This window comes from Anoplopoma fimbria, chromosome 20 (genome assembly GCF_027596085.1).
Source record: "Anoplopoma fimbria isolate UVic2021 breed Golden Eagle Sablefish chromosome 20, Afim_UVic_2022, whole genome shotgun sequence".
In the NCBI taxonomy this organism is placed as follows: domain Eukaryota; kingdom Metazoa; phylum Chordata; class Actinopteri; order Perciformes; family Anoplopomatidae; genus Anoplopoma; species Anoplopoma fimbria.
Window position 1 is genome coordinate 18,021,642 of NC_072468.1, and position 24,954 is coordinate 18,046,595.

General features: G+C 42.9%; 3 protein-coding genes across 4 annotated transcripts; 1 reads left to right on the forward strand and 2 right to left on the reverse strand.

Moving 5' to 3' along the window:
- Positions 1 to 1,271: 1,271 nt before the first annotated feature.
- On the reverse strand, positions 1,272 to 6,110 carry pianp (PILR alpha associated neural protein). The gene is made up of 4 exons (XM_054621336.1): positions 6,100 to 6,110; positions 5,492 to 5,898; positions 4,956 to 5,034; positions 1,272 to 1,422 (listed from the first exon to the last, which is right to left on the reverse strand). The coding sequence occupies exons 1-4, from the start codon at positions 6,108 to 6,110 to the stop codon at positions 1,272 to 1,274; spliced, it is 648 nt and encodes a 215-aa protein (XP_054477311.1).
- A 1,144-nt stretch (positions 6,111 to 7,254) lies between these two features.
- si:ch211-154o6.3 (uncharacterized protein LOC563854 homolog) lies at positions 7,255 to 14,377 on the reverse strand. The gene is given in 15 exon segments (XM_054621611.1): positions 7,255 to 7,585; positions 7,747 to 7,835; positions 8,052 to 8,217; positions 8,365 to 8,487; positions 8,692 to 8,771; positions 8,773 to 8,845; positions 8,848 to 8,911; positions 9,635 to 9,723; positions 10,017 to 10,106; positions 10,296 to 10,382; positions 10,897 to 11,018; positions 11,297 to 11,420; positions 11,749 to 11,990; positions 12,434 to 12,552; positions 14,114 to 14,377. Coding segments are annotated over 15 exon segments (1,662 nt in total). The 5' UTR covers positions 14,204 to 14,377; the 3' UTR covers positions 7,255 to 7,481.
- Positions 14,378 to 14,789: 412 nt separating this feature from the next.
- Positions 14,790 to 24,654, forward strand: znf384b (zinc finger protein 384 b). Of its 2 annotated transcripts, XM_054621613.1 has the most exons (12): positions 14,790 to 16,120; positions 16,834 to 16,964; positions 17,438 to 17,505; positions 17,661 to 17,883; positions 18,529 to 18,642; positions 20,085 to 20,239; positions 20,336 to 20,427; positions 21,128 to 21,352; positions 22,547 to 22,714; positions 22,847 to 22,925; positions 23,057 to 23,215; positions 23,350 to 24,654. In XM_054621613.1, exons 3-12 carry the CDS (start codon positions 17,440 to 17,442, stop codon positions 23,704 to 23,706), a joined length of 1,638 nt encoding a protein of 545 aa, XP_054477588.1. In that variant the 5' UTR covers positions 14,790 to 16,120; positions 16,834 to 16,964; positions 17,438 to 17,439; the 3' UTR covers positions 23,707 to 24,654. The 2 variants fall into 2 exon arrangements, with proteins under 2 accessions (XP_054477588.1, XP_054477589.1); XM_054621614.1 differs by lacking the exon at positions 21,128 to 21,352 and having other exon boundaries at positions 14,791 to 16,120.
- The last annotated feature ends 300 nt before the right edge of the window (positions 24,655 to 24,954 follow it).

Here is a 24,954-nt window from a genome sequence, read left to right on the forward strand (position 1 = left end):
CAGCTTTGTGAAATACCCCGTTCAGTGTTTGGAGATGCTGAGAATGGCTTTTTTTAACCATTTGCGAACCAGATACGAGCCTGCTGAACTGACCTGAATTTGAGTGTCATTTCATGAAAGAACAGTCCGCTTGATTAGAATGAATACTGAACAGCTTCACATGTGCAGCCGAATCACTGGAAACAGTTGTTGAGGCACAGGTTAATACATTTTCAGATGTAATGGTATGTTGCAGTTCGGTTGAACTGTGTGTTTGTGAATTAGTCACGGTGGGTCAATGCGCAGAGCATTTGGTTGGCTTGGCAGAGCTCTGGGCCATAAAGGGGATGGAAAACAGGGAGCAGGTTTAAGCCACATGAAAGAAATTTATACCAAGCACAGAGGAAGGATAGGAAGGAAGGAAGGAAGGAAGGAGGGAGCAGCAGGGAGATGTGTTTGGATTTTTAGACCTCAGGGAAGCCGAGGAGTTTTGTGATGGCTGGATACCTGGGACCCCTGGATACATTTCACAGTTTCAGAGAAAATAAACGGTGCTGTGGGCAAACCCTCTGGTCGTGTTGATGTTCCTTTTCAGGCCCGGAAGAAATGTTTACCATATGGAAAAACAGTCACCTCAGAGGTTCACAACTGGGATCCTGACACAGCAAGGAGACACAAGAGAAGAAGAGTGAGACAGAACGAATTAGAGAAAAAGGGGAGGGTTTTGGGACGCTTATGGGAACTATGAGGACGGGAGGAAAGAGAGCAGAGGAGAAGAGGAGCAGGGAGGGCTGAAGCTGGAAGAGTGGTGAACACCCAAACGGAAAGCAGCATCGCAGGGGACTGAGAGGGCGGCGAGGAGAAGAGACGGAAGAGGAGGAAGGTGGAGGAAAAGCTGATGGGGGGGGAGGAAGTGAGCGGGAGCACTGGAGTACAGCACTATAATTATCCTGATTGAGATTAACTTTGAATACCCTCAAATAAAAGCATAATTTCATGGACGGCGGCTGAGCCCACTATGACTCATCCGTAGAGGGAGTTTAAAACACTGATACATCTTACAACAGTACACTCCAGGCCTGAATACTCCTCAGAGAGTACCACTATGGCCCATTTTGTACTCCATGTACTTCCTTATAAAACAAAAGAAGTAATACTGCTGCCTCACACACACATACACAGAGAAGCAAACTTGAATCTAGGAGTGCACGTAAACTCAAACATGCACATTGGACTCATAGACTCAGACACACACATACTCAAGACTGTGCAGAGCTGGTGAGGTCGACTCATTACCTCTCCCTGTCGGTGAAGGGGGAGGAGGTGCTGTGCAACGTCTGCCGGCTGTCCTCCGAAGCGAGGGAACGAGGGAGCGCGAGGGAGAGTGGGGGGGCCACACCACGGGAAAGAGGGGGTGGATGCTGGGAACAGCTGCGATCGTAACTGGGAGAGAAGGATGACACAGATGGGGAGGATGAGGAGAGGGGATGGAGGGGGGCAAGAAATCGTGGAATAGTGATTAAGGGGGAAATAGGGGGGGGGGTGATGGGAATTAAGGAGAAGAGGAGGGACAGGAATAGAAGCCGAGATGAAAGGACTCAAGGAAAGTTGGAGTTTCAGAGATACAGATAACAGTGAAAGAAGGTTATAGAGAGAGACAGCGAGCAGGAAATGATAGAGACGGGTGGAATTAAGGGAGACAGACAGAGACACAGATAAAAAACAACAGAATAAAGAGAAAAAGACAGAAGGGGGGGACAGAGAAGCAGAGTCAGAGACCATCAAGAAACAGCCGAGCCATTTAGCATCAGCGAACACATTACTCTGCCACTGTGTGAGAGAATTAGTGCACTCATCGGACTCATTAAAACGCTGTCAGAGGGTGGAGGGAGGGAGAGCGAGGGATGGAAGGGAGGAAGAGGAGAGAGGCACTGTGGTGTGGGATGGGGGGTGGGGGGAGGGAGGGAGTCAGGAGGGGTGAGGTGGGAAGGGTTGCAACAAGGTCAAGGAGTTGGACAGAAGGGGTGACGCATCACAGAGGCGGCTTTACTTCAGTGAGGAAGGTGAAGACAGAGAGCCACAAGTTCACGCTCTTAAGAACACCGAGACACACAACAAAGCTGTTCCTGCAGCCATTAAAGCCATCCTGCAGCCTCATCTTCCCTCAGTAACACCTGTTCTGGCTGACTCCCTCTCTCACTACATGCACACACACACACGCACACACACACACACACACACATATATATATACGTACAAACATGGTCACGCTTGAGAACATTAGCCACACTCACGATTTTAGGGCTGGGGAAAATCACTGAGCACATATGCTGCTCTTCTATAATCATAATGAACTGGACGGTGGCCAATTTCCACTATAGGCTATCATTTCAGTCCATCTGTAGCCCCTCTCCCGTTCATGTCGCGGCACTCTCTCCATCTAACACATGGCGTTATTTACACATTTATGACACTGAAGCACGAGCCAGTCTATAGAGAGGGTCTGCTGCCATGTCTCCAGCCTTGGAGTCTTAGCAATTCTCACTTTTGTAGGGCCACTTTTGGATCCACCAGCAGCGAGGGGTTTTCCTCCACAGCGAGGGCCGCTGGAGTAAGTTATCGAAACAAAAGCGAAGGCAAGTCTCAGGAACAGAGAGAAAAGGGGGTTTATCGTGTATCAGCTCACAGCAAGCTGGAGGATTATCTGTGGATCAGCAGTCGGACTGGCGGTGCTGGGAGAGATAGGAGACTGGTGAGGGAGATAAGAGGAGTACCAGCTGTGCAAAAACAGGCAGCGTTAGAGCAAGGCAACAGGGATAACGGGAAGGAAGCGAAGAATGGGAAGGACGAAGAGGGACGAAGGTATTCAGAGACAGAAAAAAAAATCCCTAGGGGGCTGAAGGGAAAGGAGGCCCAAGTGGGAGGAGGGAGTGAGGGTTAGAACGAGAGCGAACGGAGAAAATGTACGAGTGTGGGAGCAAAACGGATTTTAAAGGGACAGTTAATTTATTTTTCCTCCTACCTGTTGTGCTATTTATCAATCTAGATTGTTAATAAAATCATTCCGAATTGAAACAGCTCACAATAAGGTTTGTGAATTATCTTGAGTCCCTGCCTCATGATTCCTGAAGCAAGACATTGCTAATGAGTTTTTCAAATGTATTTTATTGGCGCTTATTGGAGTGGCAAAATACTCCCATTATATTGGAGAGAAGGCAGACATCTTTACGGCTGATACCTCCAAAACTCACATCAAAACAATCTAGATTGAGAAATAGCGCAAGAAGTCAGGAGAAAATATGAACTTCTTATTGTTGGTTGAACTTTACCTTTAAGAGAGAATATCAAACGTAATGTAGAGGAGAACAAATGAAACAGATTCAGGCTTGGGAAAAATCGTGATGCAATAGATATGTGTGTAAGATGAGCAGATACGAGAAGTACAGTAAGGAGGAGAGTAAACGTATAAATGGGTGAAGAAAAGATTGACAAGAAAAAGAGTGTGAGATGTGGGAAAAGATGGAAAGAAGAGTCCCAGTGGTCAAATTAACTAGGTGTTATTGGTTTGATCAGCAAAGCGTGGAAGTGCTTCACTACATCACATAGATGGCTCCCCATTCACAGCTAATGGCCATGCGTGCAGCAAGCACTTTCTACGAAGCCTGAAGACGTAACATACACAGAACCCCCATCTTGTGCTGCCATGCACTGAGAGGTTTAATGGCCGGTGAAGCCATGTTCAGTGCTCAAGCCTGTAAGGCAACGGATCAGTTTTTGTTTCCAGTTCCGTCCTAATGCTTATAGTGAATGTTTAATCATTGTAACTCTAATCGCGCCAAATGACACATCTGTGCCAACTGTGGCTTTCAGGAACACAAGTGTTGTTAATAAATTCATTAGTAAGCTATTACTCAGCTCTGACTTTAGGGAGGAGTACGTAGACACCTTACGTAATCGTGAACAGACGCGCAGACATGACAGACAGATCAAGAAGCACATACAGACACATCTGCAACTATTAATGTCTCCTTTTCACTAAATCCCTACACATCTGGCCTCTTCATAAATCCCTACACATCTGGCACAATTAATTAATGTTTATCTTGACCTATCAGTGGGTAGAAAGGAAGTCTCCAATATTCCAGCACAAAATATCTAATTGTTAACTCCCCAAGCACCATTTTTCAAAACACAGTATACTCCAATCTCTCAATACTTATGCACAGCTTGAACTAATCTCCAAATCAGCTGTTCCTGAAACATTTTACTGCTTGAAACTAAGTGGTTTCTACCTGTGACTCCTCTGCAGTGTTTGGATATGTCTACGGATTATAACCAAGTCAACAAAAGAGTGATTAGTCGCCTTAAGATCGTTTTAATACTAAAGAAGTACAATTATCACGCAATTAACAAGATAAAAAGCAACAAATTTGACTAGATTGTAAACATAAAATCCCAATTTTGATCAGCAGAAATATGCTTCCTGTGCTTTCCTATCTAATAAATCATCTCAAGACCCTTCAGGGCGGCCCCGGTTCTAGATGAATCGACAATCGATCGCATCAAATCCCTGTTTAACCATGCTGTTAACAAACTTACTTTCTCAGAGCAAATGTAATCCAGGAGGTCTACAAATGCTTTCAGACAAAGCACCTAATTTAACCTCAAACTCTTAGGCTTAAAGTACCAAATTTAGAAATAGAAAATGTCGTAATATTAAGGGAGGCATCTTGTGTCGAAGCTCAAAATGGACTGCACCGCGCTGTGTGTGTTCTTAAAATGATACTTTTTTTAATCCACAACTTTTACTGTTAAAACCCCTTTGAATCAGGAGAATCAATGCTGCTCTCCTGCTGTGGGAGAGGTGTCTCCTACAGGGAACATTAGCTAATCATTCACTCACATACAGAAATGCCCACTTCATATTTGTGTGGAAACACGGACACGCACACATACAATATTTTGGAGATTCCTACCAGAGTTTGGCTGTAATGACGACTGCCGTCAGGATGAGCAGCGAGGAGATGGTCACGGTGACGTAGAACTGAGGGTCCACTGTAACACACACACACACACACACACACACACACACACACACACACACACACACACACACACACACACACACACACACACACACACACACACACACGCTGATGCAATTACTTATCTCAGACCATGACCCTGTATAATAGCATCCAGAACAGAAAAAGAGATCAATAAAGCCAGCTGAAACATATCATGAATGTGCGAGACGCTGGCCTCCAACTATAACATAAATCCCATGATGTCTTGTATCTTGCATTTTGACAGCGGCCAATTCTTCCCTGTGAGTGATGAGAACTTTATTAGGCATTCCCCGTCACAGACACAGCCGGCAGCACACAGCAGCCTTCACACTGGTGACAGCTAATTCCCTGGAGGACTTGCGGTATGTGCGTGTGTTGACATGGACTTCGGCTCATGGCTATCTTTTTTTAGAAATCCTTCATGTGCATCTCCTGATGCCCACCTTCCTCAGGCTCGGTCTCCTCCGCCTCCGTCCCCCGGTCCTCCACTCCCTCCAGGTCCTTAGACTCCAGCGGTGCGTCCTCTTGGGGCTGCATGCTTGCAGGCCAGTCTGACTTGGTGGTGCTGGTCTCCTGCTGGTTCCCATGACGGTGCAGGGGGTCAGTTTCCTGGCCGGAAAGGAAGTGGTAGGTCTCATCCTCCAGAGGCTGTGTGGGACCCCAGACCACCGCCCACAGAGGGGTGGGTGTAACCTGGGCTGTCACGGACAGCTGGACCGACAGGGTGTCCGCCTGCTCCTCGCCCTCACTTTTGTCACGGTTACAGGTGGAAAGCTGTGTCACCAGAGCAACCAGGAGGATGGAGACGAGGCAGCGGAGGGCAGTCAGTCGTGCGACAGGAGAGATGGAGCTGGAAGAGAAGTGGAGGAGAAAGGATGAGAGGAGGTGGAGTGACAGATAAGTTATCTCAGAAAATGTAGTGTCCACAGGCGTCCTGCACGACCTCATCAGCTCAGAAATTGATTCTCATGCCAGCTATCACTCAGAATGACATTTTATGCATCAGCCCCCCAATACATCGCTCCTTCACCTCAGTTACTATCCATCTTACCATCTCTCCATCGCTTCGCTCTGTTCACTGAGACTCCGCTCCTCCGATCATCTCTTTCTGTAAGATAGGACAGAGGGGCAAGAGAGGAATAGAGAGAGGGAGAGAAGGAGGAGGGTCTAGCTTTTTCTTCTTCTTTTATGTTGCCAGATAAAAAACATGTAGACACCAGCGGGGCTATTGGCAGAAAGCCAACTCTGTCAGCTATAAAAAATAAAAACATAAAAGCATACAGACTCCCCTGGGCATTTTAAATTTAACGCTCAATTATACGCCACATGTTTGAACAGAATCCACATCTGCATTCACAAACACCCAGAAGTACATACTAATTATCTGCTATCTCACACACATTTACAGTGCACACACCTGAGCACAGCACATTAATCATCATTAGAAACGTCATGCATGGAGCCAATACCCTATATGGCACTTGTGTGGAGAAAGGCAACTTCCTATCCAGAACTGCTGCCTAAATGCCACAGAAATGTCACTTAGAGGCACACAAGCACACCAGGAGACAGACACAAACACACATGCACTCCGACACATATCAGTTATCATGCCTACCTCTGGCAGTGGAGAGAGGGAATGAGAGAGGGAGACAGAGAGAAAGGGGGAGATACAGAGAGCAAGGGAGAAAAAAAAAAGCATCGGTTGCCTTAGCGACTGAGACATGTAGAGACTGCAAGAGTAAGAGAGTGGAGAGAGAGCGATGTAGGGAGGGCAAGAAACTGTTGGAAAGAGATTTAAATGCTAATTATGTGTTTTAAAAAGAAAACTGGTTCAATTAAATGGACGCAGAGGAAAATAAATGAATCTGACGAGGCAAACAGAAATGATACTGAGGACGACTCTGGTAAGCTCATTTAGACGCGAGGTTAAAAAAAAACCTCTTCAATTATGTTTACAAAAACAGGCAAGGACACCCCAGAGAGCAAGAGGCAGAAATACAGACAGCAAAGTTGCAAAGTTGAGGAGGAGGAGGAGGAGGAGGAGGAGGAGGAACGGGGGGGGGGGGATAAAGGTAAATTCACATTTAATTTACATTTATGTACACAGTTTCCGCCGGCAGAGCGATGAACTGGTGTTTGAGGAAGAGGCAGGGTCATGAATGAATTAAAAAAAAGAGACAACAAGTGGTGCAAATTTGGAGGTGAGAGTCACAAGGTGATAGCTTTATTGTGCATGGAAATTATATTTACATAGAAAACAATCTGCCTATCACTCACACATACAAACACTCACAGCCTGCATCCATACGCCCGCCCCCCCCCTCCAGTCTGTCACACTTCATTCCCCTGCACCCTCCTTTGCTGTCACTACGCTCTCATTTCCTCTTCATGGCTGCAGGCCGTGGCGTCCTCAGCATGAGAAACCAGCACTCACTGGAGAACGCAGCGAAACCACGAGCCGGACCCTCCGTCTTCGGCACCGTTGGACCGCCTGTCTTTTGCTCCATCGTTGTCATCATCATCGTCCTCGTAATCTAAATTTGACAAGCAGGTCGCGAGGATTCGTCACAACATGCATCATCTAAAATGAACATGATAGTCAAATCTGCAATTCCGTGGTTCGTCTTTTAGCGTGCCAGTCAGTAGATGAAGACATGAGGATGTGTGAATTCGCAGAGTGTGTGTGTGTCTTTACCATCGGTCTCCTCGTCATCCTCTGAGTCCCCCTCTGACTCCAGCAAACACGACTCCAACCTACTGTCTCTCTTCACTGTGACATCACCCCTAAAACATTCACACCCCGCTATTAATTAAACACCTATTATCAATAGAGGTGTGTGTCAAAACCAGTTATATTCATTAGCACTTCATAAATGCCAGTGTAGCTTTTAGAATAAGCAGAGCAGTTGACCTTGGAATAAATATGCAAATAGAAATGATAATTGAGCAGTTTAGATTTAAATCTTTTAAACTGAGTTGTGTTTTGTGAACTGTGCCCACCTCTGCTTCCCAGAACTGGGGAGCTGCTCCCATACGATGAGGTCACGACCTCCCGTGACCCACCGGTGGTCTCCGCTCCCCGTGGTCCACGCGGCAAAGCAGAGGATTCTGGGAGCATCGGGCCAGGTCAGAGAGGCCAGGTACCGACACTGAGGCAGAGAGAACACTAGAGGGAGGAGAGGGAGACGAAGGAAATGGGGGTCAACAGAGGGAAACAAAGTGCTTTCGATTCCGTCTTAAATCCTTTCTGTGCTTTCACTCTCTTAGTGGAGCGAGTAACTTGTGGCTGCACGCGGTTTACTCTGCGACTCACAGTTTAGCGAGCTCTCTCCATTCGCTAGATCATAGCAGGAGCCAATTAGGAGGCCTCCTGTCTGGTGGACACAATCTGTTATCCCGGTGATGCTGTTGTGATTGGTCAGTCTGGACATGGTTCCTGTGATAATTGGACAGATGTTGTGGGGAAAGATTATGCAAATGTTCTTCATCTGCCTTCCTTTTTCAATCACCCTGACACACACACACACACACACACACACACACACACACACACACACACACACACACACACACACACACACACACACACACACACACACACACACACACACACACACACACTGCCCATTCCAGAGCTCACCACTTCTCCAGTTCAGGATCTTGAGCCAGGCTCGACCGTAAGCCAGGAACGCTCTGTCCCCCGTGGGCTGAGTGTCAGACGCCCGCCAGACCCCCTCCACAACCCGTCACCTCTTCGCCCCAGTGGTGCAGCAGCCTTAGGGGTCCCGATCCGAACACCGGTTCTCCCACACTGACACCCCTCCCTCGGCCGCGCCGCTGAAGACCAGTGGACCCTGAGTCTGTTGAGGACACAGTAGACATGGTTGTCATGGTGATCTGGGTTTATACCCAGTGTGTGTGTGTGTGTGTGTGTGTGTGTGTGTGTGTGTGTGTGTGTGTGTGTGTGTGTGTGTGTGTGTGTGTGTGTGTGTGTGTGTGCGTGTGTGCGTGTGTATCTGTTCGTGTGAGAGAGAGATAGATACACAGAAAAAGGGAGAGCGAATGTGTGTGTGTGTTTGTGTAAAGGGAAAAGAAGTGTGTGAACAGTTTCAAAATGTACGTTTCCAAGCCGCTGTTGGTTATAAATGGATTGTGCGCTTTGCATGATAAACAACAAAGAGGATGACAATGATGCACTGCGCTTTAATGCTTTAGGCATGTTTTGATGATTACAAATTGAAAGAAATTGCTTAAAATATGTACAGTATGCTTTCTAAAATTGGCCGAGCTCCACGGCTTACATCTTAACAAATATCTTTGATTTCCATTTGAAAGCAATAAACAAGGAAAGCTTCTGCGCGGATAAGAGTGTCGAAATATAACCGTTTGATTTTCCGAGGAGGGGCTTTTTCACAAATTAATATAATCAAAGGTTTTAAAACTTTGGACAGCTTCTACAGAGAAAAAAATGTGTGAGTGTTTTTTTTGTGTCAGCCTTTAAAAATAGGCTGAACATAAAAAACAGCTTGAGCTGCCTCAGAGTGGACGGCACATCGTGGCACGTCGGTGAGCGACCCACCCACCTGTATGGAAGTGACTGCTTCTTGGTGAGCGTTGATTGACTGGCAGTTTTCAAAAGTCTGCCAGCTCCAGGCTTGAACTTTCCCCCCATCTGCGGGGTGACAGAGTGTGAGGTTAACACGTGCTGACAGGCGGCTGGCAGTCATTATTGTTGGTCACGGTCGACCCACCTGAGCCTGACTGCCTAATCTGTGAGCCTCCATCTCTCTGATTCAGCCCAATAGCCCTGCGCTACACTCACTAACTTGCCCGCAGATGATGCCTTCCTACAGAAGTAGATTTAAGATACAAATACGACCTGATGCCACAAGTCTGACTGCAATTATTCAGTTCACTGTGTCACTAGCTCTTAGATTTCCGCACAATAAAAAAAAACACACACACCTGATCCAGTGATAATGTAGCCGTCTCCCTCTGGCACAAAGCAGAGTGCAGTCACAGCGTTGAACGTGTAGATAGACTTAACACACTGCCCTGGAAAATACAAATTTTATTGACAGTACACAGACCACCACTCACACAGACATTCATTGGTTATGAGGCAAATTCACACGTTTCCGAGACAGAGCCCTGAGGCTCTGTCTACCTTAATATATACAGTATATATTTATATATATATATATGTGTGTGTGTGTGTGTGTATGGTTGTGTGGTTTAGCGTACCAATGCTCAGGGCCCAGATCTTCACGCAGCAGTCTGCCGAGCCACTCAAAATAAACCTCTCCTTGTCAGACAAAGACAGGGACCAGGCTGGCAAGAGGGCAAACACAGACAGTGGAGGAAGAGGAGGAGGAGGAGGAAGAGGTGGGGATCAGAAAAAGATAGAGAGAAGATGACAAAAGATTAAGCTTAGTGGAAGCTGCAAACAAGCGATGATGTACAAAAAAAGGACAGGTTGCAAGAAAGAGACAAAGAGAGAATAGGCATGATTTAAAAAAGGAAACTAGTAATTAGTCTTTGAACACAGTGTGACTGTTTCATCTAAGCGCTGCACTTGTCGACATGGTATTTTAAGTCAAGGGAAGCAGGTGAGAAGGGGGAGTGTAGGAGGAGAGCTGAAGAGACCATACGAGTTTAAGTGATGGAAGGCTGCCTGCTTCAGACAGACAGTGAACTCTCTGAAGTGTCTACTGAGGTTATCCCTCACTGGGGTTGATCTGATGAACTGCTCCTATAATTACCAGACTGCAGGACACAGGCATTACTCAGCTGTAGTCGCCGCACATGATAGTTTGTGTGTGTATATATGTGTGTGTGTCCTCACCCAGCTTCCTGCAGTACTCAGGGGGAGGGGCAGACAGACTGGTGACCCCACCAGAGTGACCGCCCAGGTTCTTGTGCTCCGTTGCCGTGGGAACGTGCCACACCTTCACTGTGGTATCTCGGCTGAAAGAAAAGGGAGATGGATGGAGTGAGGAAGAGAGGATGCAGGAAGGTAGAAAAGGGAGAGAAGAGAGCGAAGAAGAGAAGGTGAAAACAAGTTAAGTTAAAAGCCGTTAGGCCATAAATTGCTTGAGATTTGCGCCGAGCCATCTGGGGCAGGGGGAGAAAAACAAATATGTCAGACAGTGGGGGAGAGAGCGGGAGCATGTCAAGTGATAAATTAGGTGAAATGTTCACTTTGCACATCCATTATGCAAATATAGGCTTCTTTCCCACTTTACCTTCCAGAAACCACCAGGTTGTCAACAGCAACCACACAGGTGACGATGTCATTGTGACCCTCCAACAGCCTCAAGCGAAACTTCGCCTTCTCCCATGACGATTTGAGTGATGCAAATTCGGCTTCTGCAAAAGCAAATGATTTGTCCAATTAGCACTGTTGACTCATCAGCACCCCGGTTTGTTAATCTACACAGTTCTTCATTATGGATTAGTCTGCCACTATGAAGCATGGGGCTAATTTAGCTCCAAGGATGCAAAACGTGGGTCCCTTCTTCAGGGAAGCAAATTCAACCAATTGGTGTTAATTCTGGCAGCCACATGCGCTTGTTAGGACCCCTCAAGGCTCACATGTCTAATCTGATTTTAGATCTTAATGACAAGTTAGGGCACCGCATTGTGCTTTTAACTGCCTGCGATAAACTGTGATAATAATTTCCTTAATTAATCCAACCTTCCTGTTCCAGTTGCTGCTTCGTGTCAAAGTCAGAGCAGCCTGCTGTCACGTCTCGGCAGCGATCTGACACCTTGGCCGGCTCTGTCCGGTCCTGATGCCCGCATATCTCTGCTCCCCTTCCTGTTTCCCTCTGCCTGGCAGTTGGCGCTGGCGTTGCTCGGGCTTTGGACCGCTCTTCTCCCTTAGGGATCTTGGAGGCTGGAGGCATTTGTGATGGAAGGGCCTCAGGGGCATCCTCCCTGTGCCAGTGTAGAAAAGCAAGAGTTGAATGAATAATCAAGATGCATAGGCACAGTGCTTCCTTTGTGACAGTGATACCTGTAGAGCATCTCTGAGTCCCACATCAACAAAAGCAGTACTTTTTAATGAGCGCCTATTCCTAGACACGAGTGTTTCATTCAATTTGATGTTAATATCCACACATGCTGATTTCAGAGATGTGCACAAAGCCCTGGGGGGCTTTAATAGGGAGAATGACATCCCTGAATGATGTTTACATGACACATTATGCACAGTGGAAAGTTCCCATTTTACTAAAGCATGACAGTGTTTGACCTCCAGTGTGTTTGGATAGAAATGCAAAAAAAGATCAAAGGCTTCAAAGTGAATGTTGTTGCTTTTGAAGAATTATGTTTCTCTCCATCTGCCCCCTCTTGCCGGTACCTCTCCCTCACTTCCTTACACTTGTCTTTTCATCTTCTCCTTTTTCCCGTCTCCAACAATCCCAAGAGTTTGCTGCGGGCCAGAAAGCTGCAGCTGAAGCTCAGCCAATCTGGAACGCAGCTCCGCCTTCTTGGAGATCTAAGAGGGAAGAAGGCACGAGATTGGTTGTAAACCAAGCCACTAATCCACAAGTTGTTTATGCACAGCCGACATCCTCAGCCTGTCTTGATTTATTAGAATGCAACTGGCAACTGTACTCCTCTCTGATAGTGAGTTATGAAATATGCATGAATGAGTTAATCAGGCATATTAATTTGATATACTTGACTGTTTTCTGGGTTAAAGGAGCACTCCACCAGTTTTACACATACAAGTTTTGAAGTGATCTCATCTGGGCTTAGAGAGGGCTTTTTGTATTTATTTATTTTTATCACAGAAACTGAGGTCACCCAGTTTGAAAATATTTGATAAAAATCCTTATTTGATAGTAGAAGTCCTGGATTTAAGAAATACTGAAGTAAAGTACGGACGTTTTATACAGAAGTAAATGTATCAAAGAAAAAGTACTCTTTGGGCAGCAGAATAACCCCTGATGGTATATTATATATTGTTAAATTATCTTTATTAATGCATAACAATGTAAGCATCAATTTAATTTTGTGAGTGTTCTGGTTTGAGATTATTATTATGTAAACTATGTTCTACACTGTTGGGTAGTTTTGTCTGTGACAACATATTTTATAAATTCATTAAATCGTTTGTAAATCTTCTGTCTGAAAAGTAACAAGTAACCATATCTGTCAGATAAATGTAGTGATTGTAAAAAGTTTAAATATTTTCCTCTAAAATGAAGTTATACAAAGTAGCATAAAATAATTAAGTTAAGTACAAATATTGCTAAATTGAACTGTCTGTGTTATCCACTTATATGAGGAGATAATGTGTTTAAATTAAGTGTTTTTATTTTCTTTTTTCATTTTTACAATCATTTTCTCAGAAATTGTAGCCTACTTCATAATACGCCATAAATCCTGACAAAGGAAATGCAACTTCTTCACTGAAATGAGTTATGGGTACCAAATGATCTTCAGCTGTAGTGTGCGACAGATCTGTGCGCATTTATTTCCCTGTTTCCAATTAGGGGATGTAACGGCAGTGCAGTGCAGAAGAAGAAAAAAACTGTTGTAGGGCATGACAATAACTTACAGAATTACTGAGGCCCCTGAAATTGGTGCTATTTATTTTTTTCTGATGCACTCTGCACAACGTGAGAGCTTTCCTAGGGCGAAAGCTGTCAAATTATTCATTCCACCACCATCATAAATTCATGTTAATCACATATTTTTCTTCTTTATGATGTTTTTCCTAGTTTAAAATTCCTTTTTTCATAACGTTGTAGCCTCACAAATCAGCATTAAAACATCATCTGTGATTTAACCGTGTGAGCTTGGCAACAATGTGCCACCTCTGAGATGTACTGGCATACTTTACTGTTATAGGAATACACAGCTCTGCTCTACTGAAGACGGATAATGTTTTTATTTCATATTTTGACTGAATGTGTGTTTGAGCTGTAGTAAAATCCGGTTATAACCTGTTGTTACACATTAGGGAAATATATTGAGGATTTGCAAAAGTCACACAGATTACACACACAGTAGAAATTGGGACAGGCAGGCAGATGAGGCGTTTTCTGTACCTTGAATCTCTCCTCAGGGGAAAGACTGATTTTTATTTCCAGATTTCCAATCTGCCTCAACTTCTTCTGCAGCTTCCTCACCTCCCCCATCTGGAGCTCTGGGCAAAGCGCTGCCAGTGAACTTAACTTTAAACTCCTGGCTGACTCACAAAGTGTCAGAGACGCAACATTGGCTTTAAATGAAAAGTCTGAATAGGTTTAAATAAATAAAGATGCATCAGACGGCTCGGCAGTGTGTTTGGGAGACGTGTCGCCGGATGTTGATGATAGTGTTCGGCGTGTTTCACTGTCCTTACAGCGACACTGTGTGCACACATGAAGTACTGCGATGAGGAAGAACAGTGACCAGTAAATATAATTATAAAGTACATTTAACGTTCTCTTCATTTCGCTTGAGCAGAAGTGAGTGTGTACGGTTTCATGTGTTCATTCACAAAACAAAAGTCACTCTGTGTCAAATGGACGGAGGACAGTAACACTGTGCTGCCTTCAGGAGCTAATCCATCGACCCATTTTTTTCGAGACTCCGCGTAGTAAATAAGATTAAGAATAACAAAAAATACAAATTAATGACGGTTGTTTTATTTTGGAGATTAAGCAGCAAGAAGAAGATGAGAAAATATGTCATAGGAAAGCCATTCATAGATCAATGTATTTATTGGATAAAATAAATGTACATATGTTTGACAAATAAACATCACCATGGTAGCCATACACATACAATTCAATTCATTCAATTAGTTTCATAGACAAGGAAAAATGTGATTAAGCATATATAATAAATTGGCTATTTTTACAATTCATTGTGGAGAAGGTATCCTCTAAAAATCAAATCTGTTCAAAAGATAGTGCAGTAGCATGTAGTTGAATGTAATAAATTATGTATCAAACTACTTTATTGTGCAGATTACGAGATTTGGATCAATATTTCAATTACTTCAATGTTTAGGAAAATCAACAAATTGCCACAATTGAGAAGCTAGATTTATGCTTGAAAACCGGTTTAATTTATGAATTGTTTAATAAATTACTGTTAATCATTTTTTTCATCAATTGATTGACAAATCATTGCAGCCTGAGTCACAAGTATCATCGCTATAAGTATCACAAGCCAACATGGTTGGAAACATCTTACTGGCTCAGTTTGAGACTCAAGATTTGATGTGCCAACTGCACCGGGGCCCAAGACCTTCAGGGCCCAAAGGCCTAAAATGTTAAAAATAAAAAATGAATAATTTCTATGATCAATGGCCTTTGTAAGTTATCCAGAAATGGTGTGAGGAGTACATGGATTGATAGAATTAAGGTTGATAATTATTCATTTGAATTAATTAGTCATTTCAGAGCACACATCATAAACTCCCAAGAAAATTAATATGTGTATAATTTACAACTGAGGCGAGGTTGTATCAGCCGTGCAATTTGTTAATTGGAGTATTTAGGTTAGGAATTCATTTGTCAAATTATAAATTATACTTGGCGGAAAGATTTAGGCTATTAAAAGTTGCTCATGACCCTGACACTTATAACACTCTTTTACTTCCGACAGCACGTGAATGCAGCACAGCATGAGGGTCGCTTCCCCTCAGAACTACAAAACAAGAAAGTAAACATAAACATATGTGGTTAAAACCTGTGATTAACCACCAAACCACCGCCGCTGTGTTGGTGCATATCAACTGTTACATTTCAGATACTTATTAAACATTTTTTATTTTTTTTAAATAAGCTGCCACTCAGTTCACCATACAGGAAATGACATCAACACAGATACTCCTTTTGTCTGACGACTTTATCCGGAGGAAGTGAAGCTGTAGACGAGGCAGCTGCTTTACCGGAGGGAAAAAAACCTACGAGAAAAAAAAAAAAAAAAAAAAAAAAAAAACCGAGGCGACGACAAAAAAAAAACTTCCCCGTGTTGCAGGAATTTGGACATATTTATAAACCGTGTCCGAGTCGCACCGAGCTCCGGGGGTTCCGGGGAGGAGGACGGAGTCGTCGTTGCCGGTAAACGCCTGTGTTCTCCGTGCAGTCGCTGCTATTTGTTGGTAGATTTGCATGACTCCGCTGCCGCCTCTCTCCACCCGTCCGCAGCCGGAAGTCTGTGAGGATGGTCTACTGGTTTTTTTCCCCTTCGCTTCAGTTTTTTTTATCCTTTGCTTTTTTTTTTTTTTTTTTTTTCGCTTTGCTTGTTATTTTTTTTTCTCTCCCAAGCAGCTGCAGGAGGGCAGCACACACACACACACACACACACACACACACACACACACACACACACGCACACATTGTGCTGTCTGCTAGCTGACTGTATGTTAATCAGCACGTCGGGCCTGATTAACTACAAGATGCAAGCAGACGAAATGGAGTCGTTGTGTGGAGCTCCGGCTGATAGTAAACACTGTCTGATGTGTGGGGCATGTTTTGTAGTCCATTAAACGGGATGTGGGTCTGTTCAGGCAACTTTCTAGCTAAGTAGTTGAATCTGCTGCAAACAGCCGTAGGTCAGGTTTTGTATTTTTTTTTTTTGGGTGCTTTTAAAAAAAAAACATCCACACCTTCCAGTTGGAGTAAAGAAAGTTGAACATCACATTAGATAATGGATGTAATTAACATCCCAGGAGCAATAATCTGCAATGTAAACGTATTGCATTTGAGACGGTATTGATCCAAAGACTATCTCAGTCTCATTTTTGTTTATCTCTCTTTTTTTTTTTAATTAGAACTTTTCCATTAGGACCTGACCCGAGGCTGCATGACCGACAGAGCAAAGTGATCAACCCGCCACTAGATCCCCGCTCCTACAGGGGCCCTTAACACCCCCGGCTTCACTGTGTGGAAATTAGTTTGTGTGGTGAGATATTTGACATTTTCATAGCAGGAAACCAGTGATAGTGAGCTAGCATGCATAATATTTGAAACAACATATATGCAGTTGCAATTGACATTCCAGTGGCCTTAAGGTTGGTCCAGCCTTCTTACCTGATAAAGAGACTAAAGGGAGGCTCTCACGCTGATTTTTCTCATTCAAGTACATTTACAGTTCTTGAGAATTATAGAAATGTTATTGATATTTTGCTTACAAGATGCATATTCCTAAATTATATTGTGTATAATGAAATTACTACGCAACAAAGGTTACATAGAGGATTAATAGGGGTGCAGGTGCTCATTTTTGCCCTGAGTACCAATTAAATTCAACTTTAATTCAGACACATGGGTCCATATGAAAGTCAAATTGTCATATTTATTACTGCAAAGTAACCAGTAGTAGTCCTAACTAGGTCATGACAGTATTTAATAGTTGTTGCATTTGTGTCACTGCAGAAATGATGGAAGACTCTCATTTTAATTCCTCGTACTTCTGGTCTCCCATCCCCACTGTACAAGGACAGGTAAGTCTTTCTGACCAGAAATTCAAGAATATGTAGTTTATTCATGGTTGACATGAAGAAGAAGCTCCGTTTGAGGAATGTTTTGTGGCTCCAAGAAGAGGATTAAGGAAGTCAACTCCGGTTAAAGAAATACCATATCTCCCCCCTGGTTACAGATTGAGAATGCCATGTTCCTGAACAAGGTGAAGGAACAACAGGAAAAGAATGCTTCCTTCTCTGCTTCCCAGGCATCCCACTACCAAACGGCTCTCCTCACCATCCCCAACCCCGGGAACAAGGCAGATGGAGGAGGGCAGGTTGGCAGTGTGGCACACCTCCACCCGGCTCACAGCGGCCAGAACATGCTGTCTGTCCCCTCCACGGGCATCATGACAGCAGGTGAGTCTCTCTGCGTGGAGAAGCCTCTGAATCTTTCTCTGTTTGAGACTTATCGTGTTAAATCCATGATATAAAAAGAGCAAACTTTGCGTAGGAGGAATACTTAGGGTAGACAATATAGAACAAAAAAACAAGCCTAAAAAAGTAACCTGATAAAGGTCTGTGTACCAAAACGTTGTCCCTAAATAACCCTAATGCATGTGAAGAAGACAGTGTGCAGTAGTTTTTTTTATACATGATCAAAGTACAACCTAGAATCTGAAGAACAACAAAAGTTTAGGCTGGGTTAAGTTTTGTTAGAAACCATAAAATAATAACTTTGCAATAAATTATTTAGTTAATCAGAACAACAACAAATTCCAGTTACCTCCAAGCAGCACTATGGGCTAAGAGCACACGTTGCCAGTAGGACAACTTTGAGTAAATGAACACCTGCGTGTCTCCATTTGTGATGCACCTCAGGCATTTCTTTCACATAATGCAACACCATCGCTCTGCTGTCACACTCTTTTAGCACCCTCTGAATGCTTCAAGCTTTAGCATATGGTACACAAGGATCAACTTTGTATTATTGAATTTTCGTACAGCCTGTCACCTTTTGTGATGAGTGATTAATACATTTTTTTCTGTCTTCTTTCTGTGAAGCTGGTCTGGTCATCACAACTCCTCAGGGAACACTAGTCTCTCCCACCTCCTCTCAATCGTTTGTCTCTGGTCATCCAGCAACGACCATGATTGTCTCAGCTCTCCATTCTGCAGGTAAAGCACACATAATGACACGCACATCATGTGATGTATATGTCGTATATGGATCCAAAATGTTATGCTTAAATAACATTTTCTGTGACAAAGACTCTCATTACAATGTATAATTTGAATATAAAGTAAGATGACACCGTCAAATGTGTTTTTGGCGCATCTGCAGACACAACTACATATAAGAATGTAAACTGACAATTCTGTATTATAGCAACACTAAAGATTATGTCCTGATTGAAGCCAGCAATTTCACAAATGCCAATGCTTGCTGGTTTTATTTGTAACATAATACTGGTGTTGACTAACGTTTTGAGGCTAAAAGAATCAGTAGAAATAAAAACAAATTTTATCTGTTGAGCCGCAGGACACACAACATTTTATTAACTAAATTCTGCATCATTAAATGTTGTTTTAGTGATTTGGAACATGATCAGACCTGTTGGCTTTTGTGAGTGTCCTCACTGACTATGTTATGCTATGAGAGAGAAAATATAATTAGATTTAGTTCAGTTTGCTCCTAATGACATCTCAGAGTTATGAACCAGACTGAACACTTCTCTTCAAAGCAAAGACTGATCTCCGGAGTTACAAAGCAATAAAACCAGAAAATGAGCAGCTAATGATTTCATTTATTATCCGGGCTGTGCCACTAACTTATGGTTCTACACCTAACTGAATCAGTAAAAAGAAAAAAAAGATATATATTTTTCACATGCAGGAGCAGCTGTCACAGCTTGCTTATAAAATATTGGTATATGTGTGCCTTTTTATTTATTTAAAGTCTAGATTAAATGAAAAATGCCTTTTTAACTCTGTTAGATCACATCAGCGGTCATAGTGTGAACCTATTTAACAATATATGAAAAACAGTCACACAAAAATACACTTCCATAATATACAATCCAATCATCTTTTCTTCCTGTAAAATGAAATATGAAGTGTTTTTATGTAAGCTAACACCAACCAATTCCAACCAATAATATCATGACATCCATCCATCCATCAATCAGTCTGCAACTTTTAGTGACAAAGGAGTTGTGTGTGTTTCGCACCACTTTCTAAGCTCGCCCACTTTTTTATCAAATGCGAAGAATTTTCTTTGAATAACGCTCAAATATTCAGTTTCACTTGGGAATACATCACAGTGCAGCAGCCAAAGACGCTCTAACTTTCGTTTCACTGGGACTTTTAAACTTGCGTAGGAATCAATACTCAGGGCTTTATGAACATTTCAAATAGTTGAAAAACCACAACAAACTGTTTTTCACTATGAGATCCACACTCATTCAAATGTCAATGACACCTGAAAGGAACATGAGACTTTTTGCATCATGCTTTGATTTTTGGTTTGGTGTCAATATAACCACAGATGTACACGTAGAGAACAGATGGGCTCCAGAGTATTCTCTTCTATTAACCGTCTGCTGGTGATCCTGTTGTAGACAGAAAAGAAGGGGACGGGGGGCCCCATGTGGTCGTGATGCCGGCGCCCTCCAAACGAGGCAGAAAGAAGAAGACAGCACTGTCCAGGGTCGGTGCTGTGGGGGGACCAGGAAACGAAACGCTAATACTGGCTCATCTGACAGCCGGTGGCCAGGTAAGAAAAATACAGATGTAGAAAAGGGCAACCTAATAATAAAATATATAATAAAGGATGATCAAATAGCATTGATTATTTATTTTTTTATGACAGGTGGCATCTTTGCAGCATCACACTGGAGACCCCTATGACCTGTCAAATGAAGATGAAGACCATGGCCCAAAAGATAGCACGAAGACGTACAGGTACGGCGCACAGAAACAAGCACCCGCTGTGCCTCCCCCGTTTCTCCCCGCTCTAGCTGTGGAATGCAAACACACCTGTTCCTCTGTGTCCCGTCAAAATCAAAGTAGAGATGTTCAGCTTTCATAGATAAACTAGGCGCTGCTGCACACACACACATACACACCTCTTCTGAACACACTTCACTGCATGTTGGGGCAGAACATGCCTGCTTTGTAGTGGATGGTTGATTCCTTCTCTTAATGTATTTGCGATACAAATGCATCAGTGCTTCATAGGCGCTCTCTCCACCTCTGCACACACTGGACTACCTGCCCTCTACTGTCCTCTTTGTCTTTATAAAGCATGCTCTTTGAGTTGTAAACTCTTGCTCTTTCACTTTTTTATAGTATCTACGTACCTTTTCCTGTCAGTTTTCACTGATTTCTCCCTTGGCATCTTTCCTTGTGTTTACCCCTCCCCCCTTCTGTCTTCATTCATTTATCTTATTACACATTTTCCTTTTTATTGTGAGTTTCATTTTCTATCAAATCTTATTTATTTCTGTGGGTCAATGCTTCATTCCCCTGTCTCCACCTTCATCTCCTTTTTTTCCCCTTCTCCCTCGTCCTCTCTCGTGTCTTTGTTTCTGTATTCGTGTCCCTCTTCTTCCTTCTTGTTCTTCCATCCCGCCCTCCCATTTCTGTGTCTCTCCGCCTGTAGGTGCCGGATGTGTGCGGCGACCTTCCTCAGTAAGTCTGACATGCAGATCCACTCCAAGTCGCACACAGAGGCCAAACCTCACAAGTGTCCTCACTGCGCCAAGTCATTCGCCAACTCCAGCTACCTGGCCCAGCACATCCGCATCCACAGCGGGGCCAAGCCTTACACCTGCTCCTACTGCCAGAAATCTTTCAGGCAGCTCAGTCACTTACAGCAGCACACACGGTACTGCAGACCCCTCCTCCCCGTTACCGACCACGTGCCCTATTCCCCTGTCCTCTTAACTTGTCCTGCCAAGTTCCCATTTTTTGAAGCCCAGACTCCTGTCCTCTTCTTTCTCCTGGGGAAGAGATTGGAGTGGTGTGCAAACGCATATTACATTGCCATGTAGATGTTTGGTCGCATGCTACCGGTTCCATCCAGAAGTGACCTTTTCCAAATAAATTCAAATTATGCTTTTTTTTAAGTTTGGGCTTTGTCCATAAGAACATTTTACATAATTTATACAATATCAGAATGGCCATTTGAAATGCATGGAGCTCTTTTATATGAATTCATACAATGATAATATAATATTTATTTTGTGTGAGTGCACTGTATTTCTTTGCATTTCATTTTCATCGCTTTTCCCCACTTTTCATGTTTCTTTTGTCCGCATGTTCTGTCATTTCTCCTGCCAGTGCTTCATCAACAGAAACACACACACATTTAGAAAGAACATATTGAAATTAAGCTTTAATAATTTACATTATGCTTCCCCATTTAACCCATTGTGTTATCGTTTAGTATACTTCCCATTACATTTTTCTCTTACATTCAAATTTCATTCACCCATTGAGTTGGGTGTGCAATAGAAATCACTTGCTTCCATGCTCTGCTTTCATTCTCTCTGCTTAATTTGTAGTCATCTGTTGATCTTCTTTTTGGCTGTCATCAAATCAATTTACATGTCATTTTTGGAGGAATACCAAGCTAAAGGGATGCATTTGTAAAACCTTTAAATCCTAATTATTACATATGATATTTTGTTTCTCTGTTTATACATCCAAATCATCCAGAGCACAAGGATATATGTAAAAAGGAGTCAAAATAATTATTATTACTATTTTGCTTTGTTATTCTGTGATTGAGATGTGTGATTATCTGATATATTAATACATGGCATTTAAAGGAACATAAATTACAATTGACACGTGTCAGTTAAGTTTAAAATTATTATTATATTATTAAGTTTTGTTGGCTTTTGTAAACGGTTTTCAAATATTTTAATACTCCAATCTGGAATGGCCTTTCTGGGAATCACTTTGATGTATGTTTCAAGCACAGTATCATGTTTTGGGTTTTTTTATTTTGTTGTTTTTTTCTCAATCTACCTTTACAATCCTGTTTCTCTTTCTCCCTCCTGTCTGCCTTCATCAGGAACCACACAGAGTCAAAGCCTCATAAGTGTCCCCATTGTACCAAGTCTTTTGCCAACTCCAGCTACCTGGCCCAACATGTCCGCATCCACACTGGAGTGAAACCCTACACCTGCTCCTATTGCCAAAAGCACTTCAGACAGCTCAGTCATCTTCAGCAGCACAATAGGTAAGTGAGTCACTGGTCTTGGGTTTCTCATTTGCCTCAACGTTTTTTTTGCGTTCAGGTTATATCACCATGAAAGTAATAGGGTTCGTGTATGTACATGTATGAGTTTTTTGTGTTTCTTTTTTTATCCAGGATTCACACCGGAGATCGGCCATACAAGTGTATCCATCCAGGCTGTGAGAAATCCTTCACGCAACTCTCAAATCTACAGGTGTGAAATAATTTAGTTTTCTTCTCAAACAGAGAATCTGTTGTTTAAAACCTGACTCTTTCACTATATAAAACATTTGACATAGCAGTCTTTTTTTTTTTTTTTTTTTTAAATAAACATTTCTTTCCCAGTCCCACCGGCGTCAACACAACAAGGACAAGCCCTACAAGTGCACCAACTGCAATAAAGGATACATAGATTCAGCGAGCCTGGAGGTGCACATGTCTACACACACAGTCAAGCATGCGAGGATCTACTCGTGTGGTCTCTGCAACCGCACTTATACCTCAGTAAGACAAATGTCCACTTCTCCACTACTTCTTCTGTGAATCGCCTCACTTGGCACCAGACACCTGGCAGCTATTTTATACAATGTAGTCACGTGTCAACTGTTTCCCCTCTACCTATCCTCCCCTCATCTCAGGAGACGTATCTGGTGAAACACATGGAGAAACACAACCCAGACCAGCTGTCTGCATCATCAGCACAGGCAGCACAACAGAACCAAAGCCAGAACCGGCTAGACGGCACAGATGGAGGATCGAACCGTCCTGGGGGTGCCGGGAGCGGAGGAGCGGGCGGGGGCCAGCAGGGACAGAGTCAGGGCAACTACCCCCAGGCAGAAACCATATCCTGTCCATTTGATCTGCACCAGTATAAGACAGTGTCAGCCAGTGACATCCAGTACAAACCTGTCAGCGTAGCTGACATTACTTCCCACAAGGACCTCTGTCTCACTGTGTCAGCATCCACCATTCAAGTGGAGCACCTTAACTCTTAGAGGAAACGAAAGGAGGAAGTTTGGGGAGTGGGAAAGGTAAAATGATTTCAAGATATTGAGGATGGAGAGTCAAAGAATAAAAGCAATACTAAGGTGATACAAAAACTTAGGAACACATGACTGTGCCTGAACTATGGTTTGAGGCAGACAGGACAAACAATAAGGGGACACAGTATACCGAAGACTATAATTTTGTCTTATTTTTTTTAATTTGTCTCTTTTTTTCTTTCTGCCTGGTTTGATCTGTTTTCCTTTTACTAAGCTGTCCTGTCTGAGTAGAAAGTGCATGTAAAGGCTGCAATAAAGTATGTTTCAGTCCATCACAGTGATGGTTTTAAGATAGGAAGAGGGTCAAAGTGCACCTCTTCAATGTTTTTTTTTACCACCTCCTGCTCTTCCCAACAAATACAGCGTTGGCCATAGAAATGTATGGTCTCTCTGTTGATGAAATTGATAGCTGACTGTGAAGGTACATTTTTTATACTTTCAAGCAGAGACTCGGTTTTTACATCAGTGTTATCACCTCTACTAGGTTGTAAAATATATGCCCGCGATTAATTCTTTTTAACCTTAAAAGGGACAAAGAGGTAATTTCCTTTTAAGGAAAGAGAAATGTCAATCAAGTATATATAGATATACTGTATATACTACCAGTTTATAACGTATGATTGTGTGTTTAAAGGATGTGGAAATCCATATAACCTATTTAGACCCATTCACAGGCTTTCACATGACCTTTGGGAAAGTGATGAGCCAGTTCACGTTTCATGTAATCCTATTGTACTGCTTTGTGTGTATGTCCTAAAAGAAATGTTATCCAAATGTGCTCTTGCTATTATACTTCCATGATAACAATGTTTATAATACTTCTTTATAGACATACTGACACATCTGAAATTTGTCTTTTTTTCGGCTTATAATACAATAAACCCTCTGATATGTTTCTCATTGGCGCTTTTTTCTGTTTCAGTTTAATGCCAAATTATTTCCTGATGTGCCATAGCGAAATTTCTGTTGCTATTATATTATAATTATTTTCTGAGTTTTGTCAATCGACTGGTCTATTAAACATCAGAAAATAAAATGACCATAACATTTTATCCAAAGCCAAGGTTGACCTTTTAGATTGCAGGCCAAACCCAAGTATTCCATATCGACATTTGAGAGGCTACAAATCCAAATTTTGCCATTTTGGCTTAGAGAAATATACAAACTAATGAATATGTTGTTGATGACCTTTAGGTTATT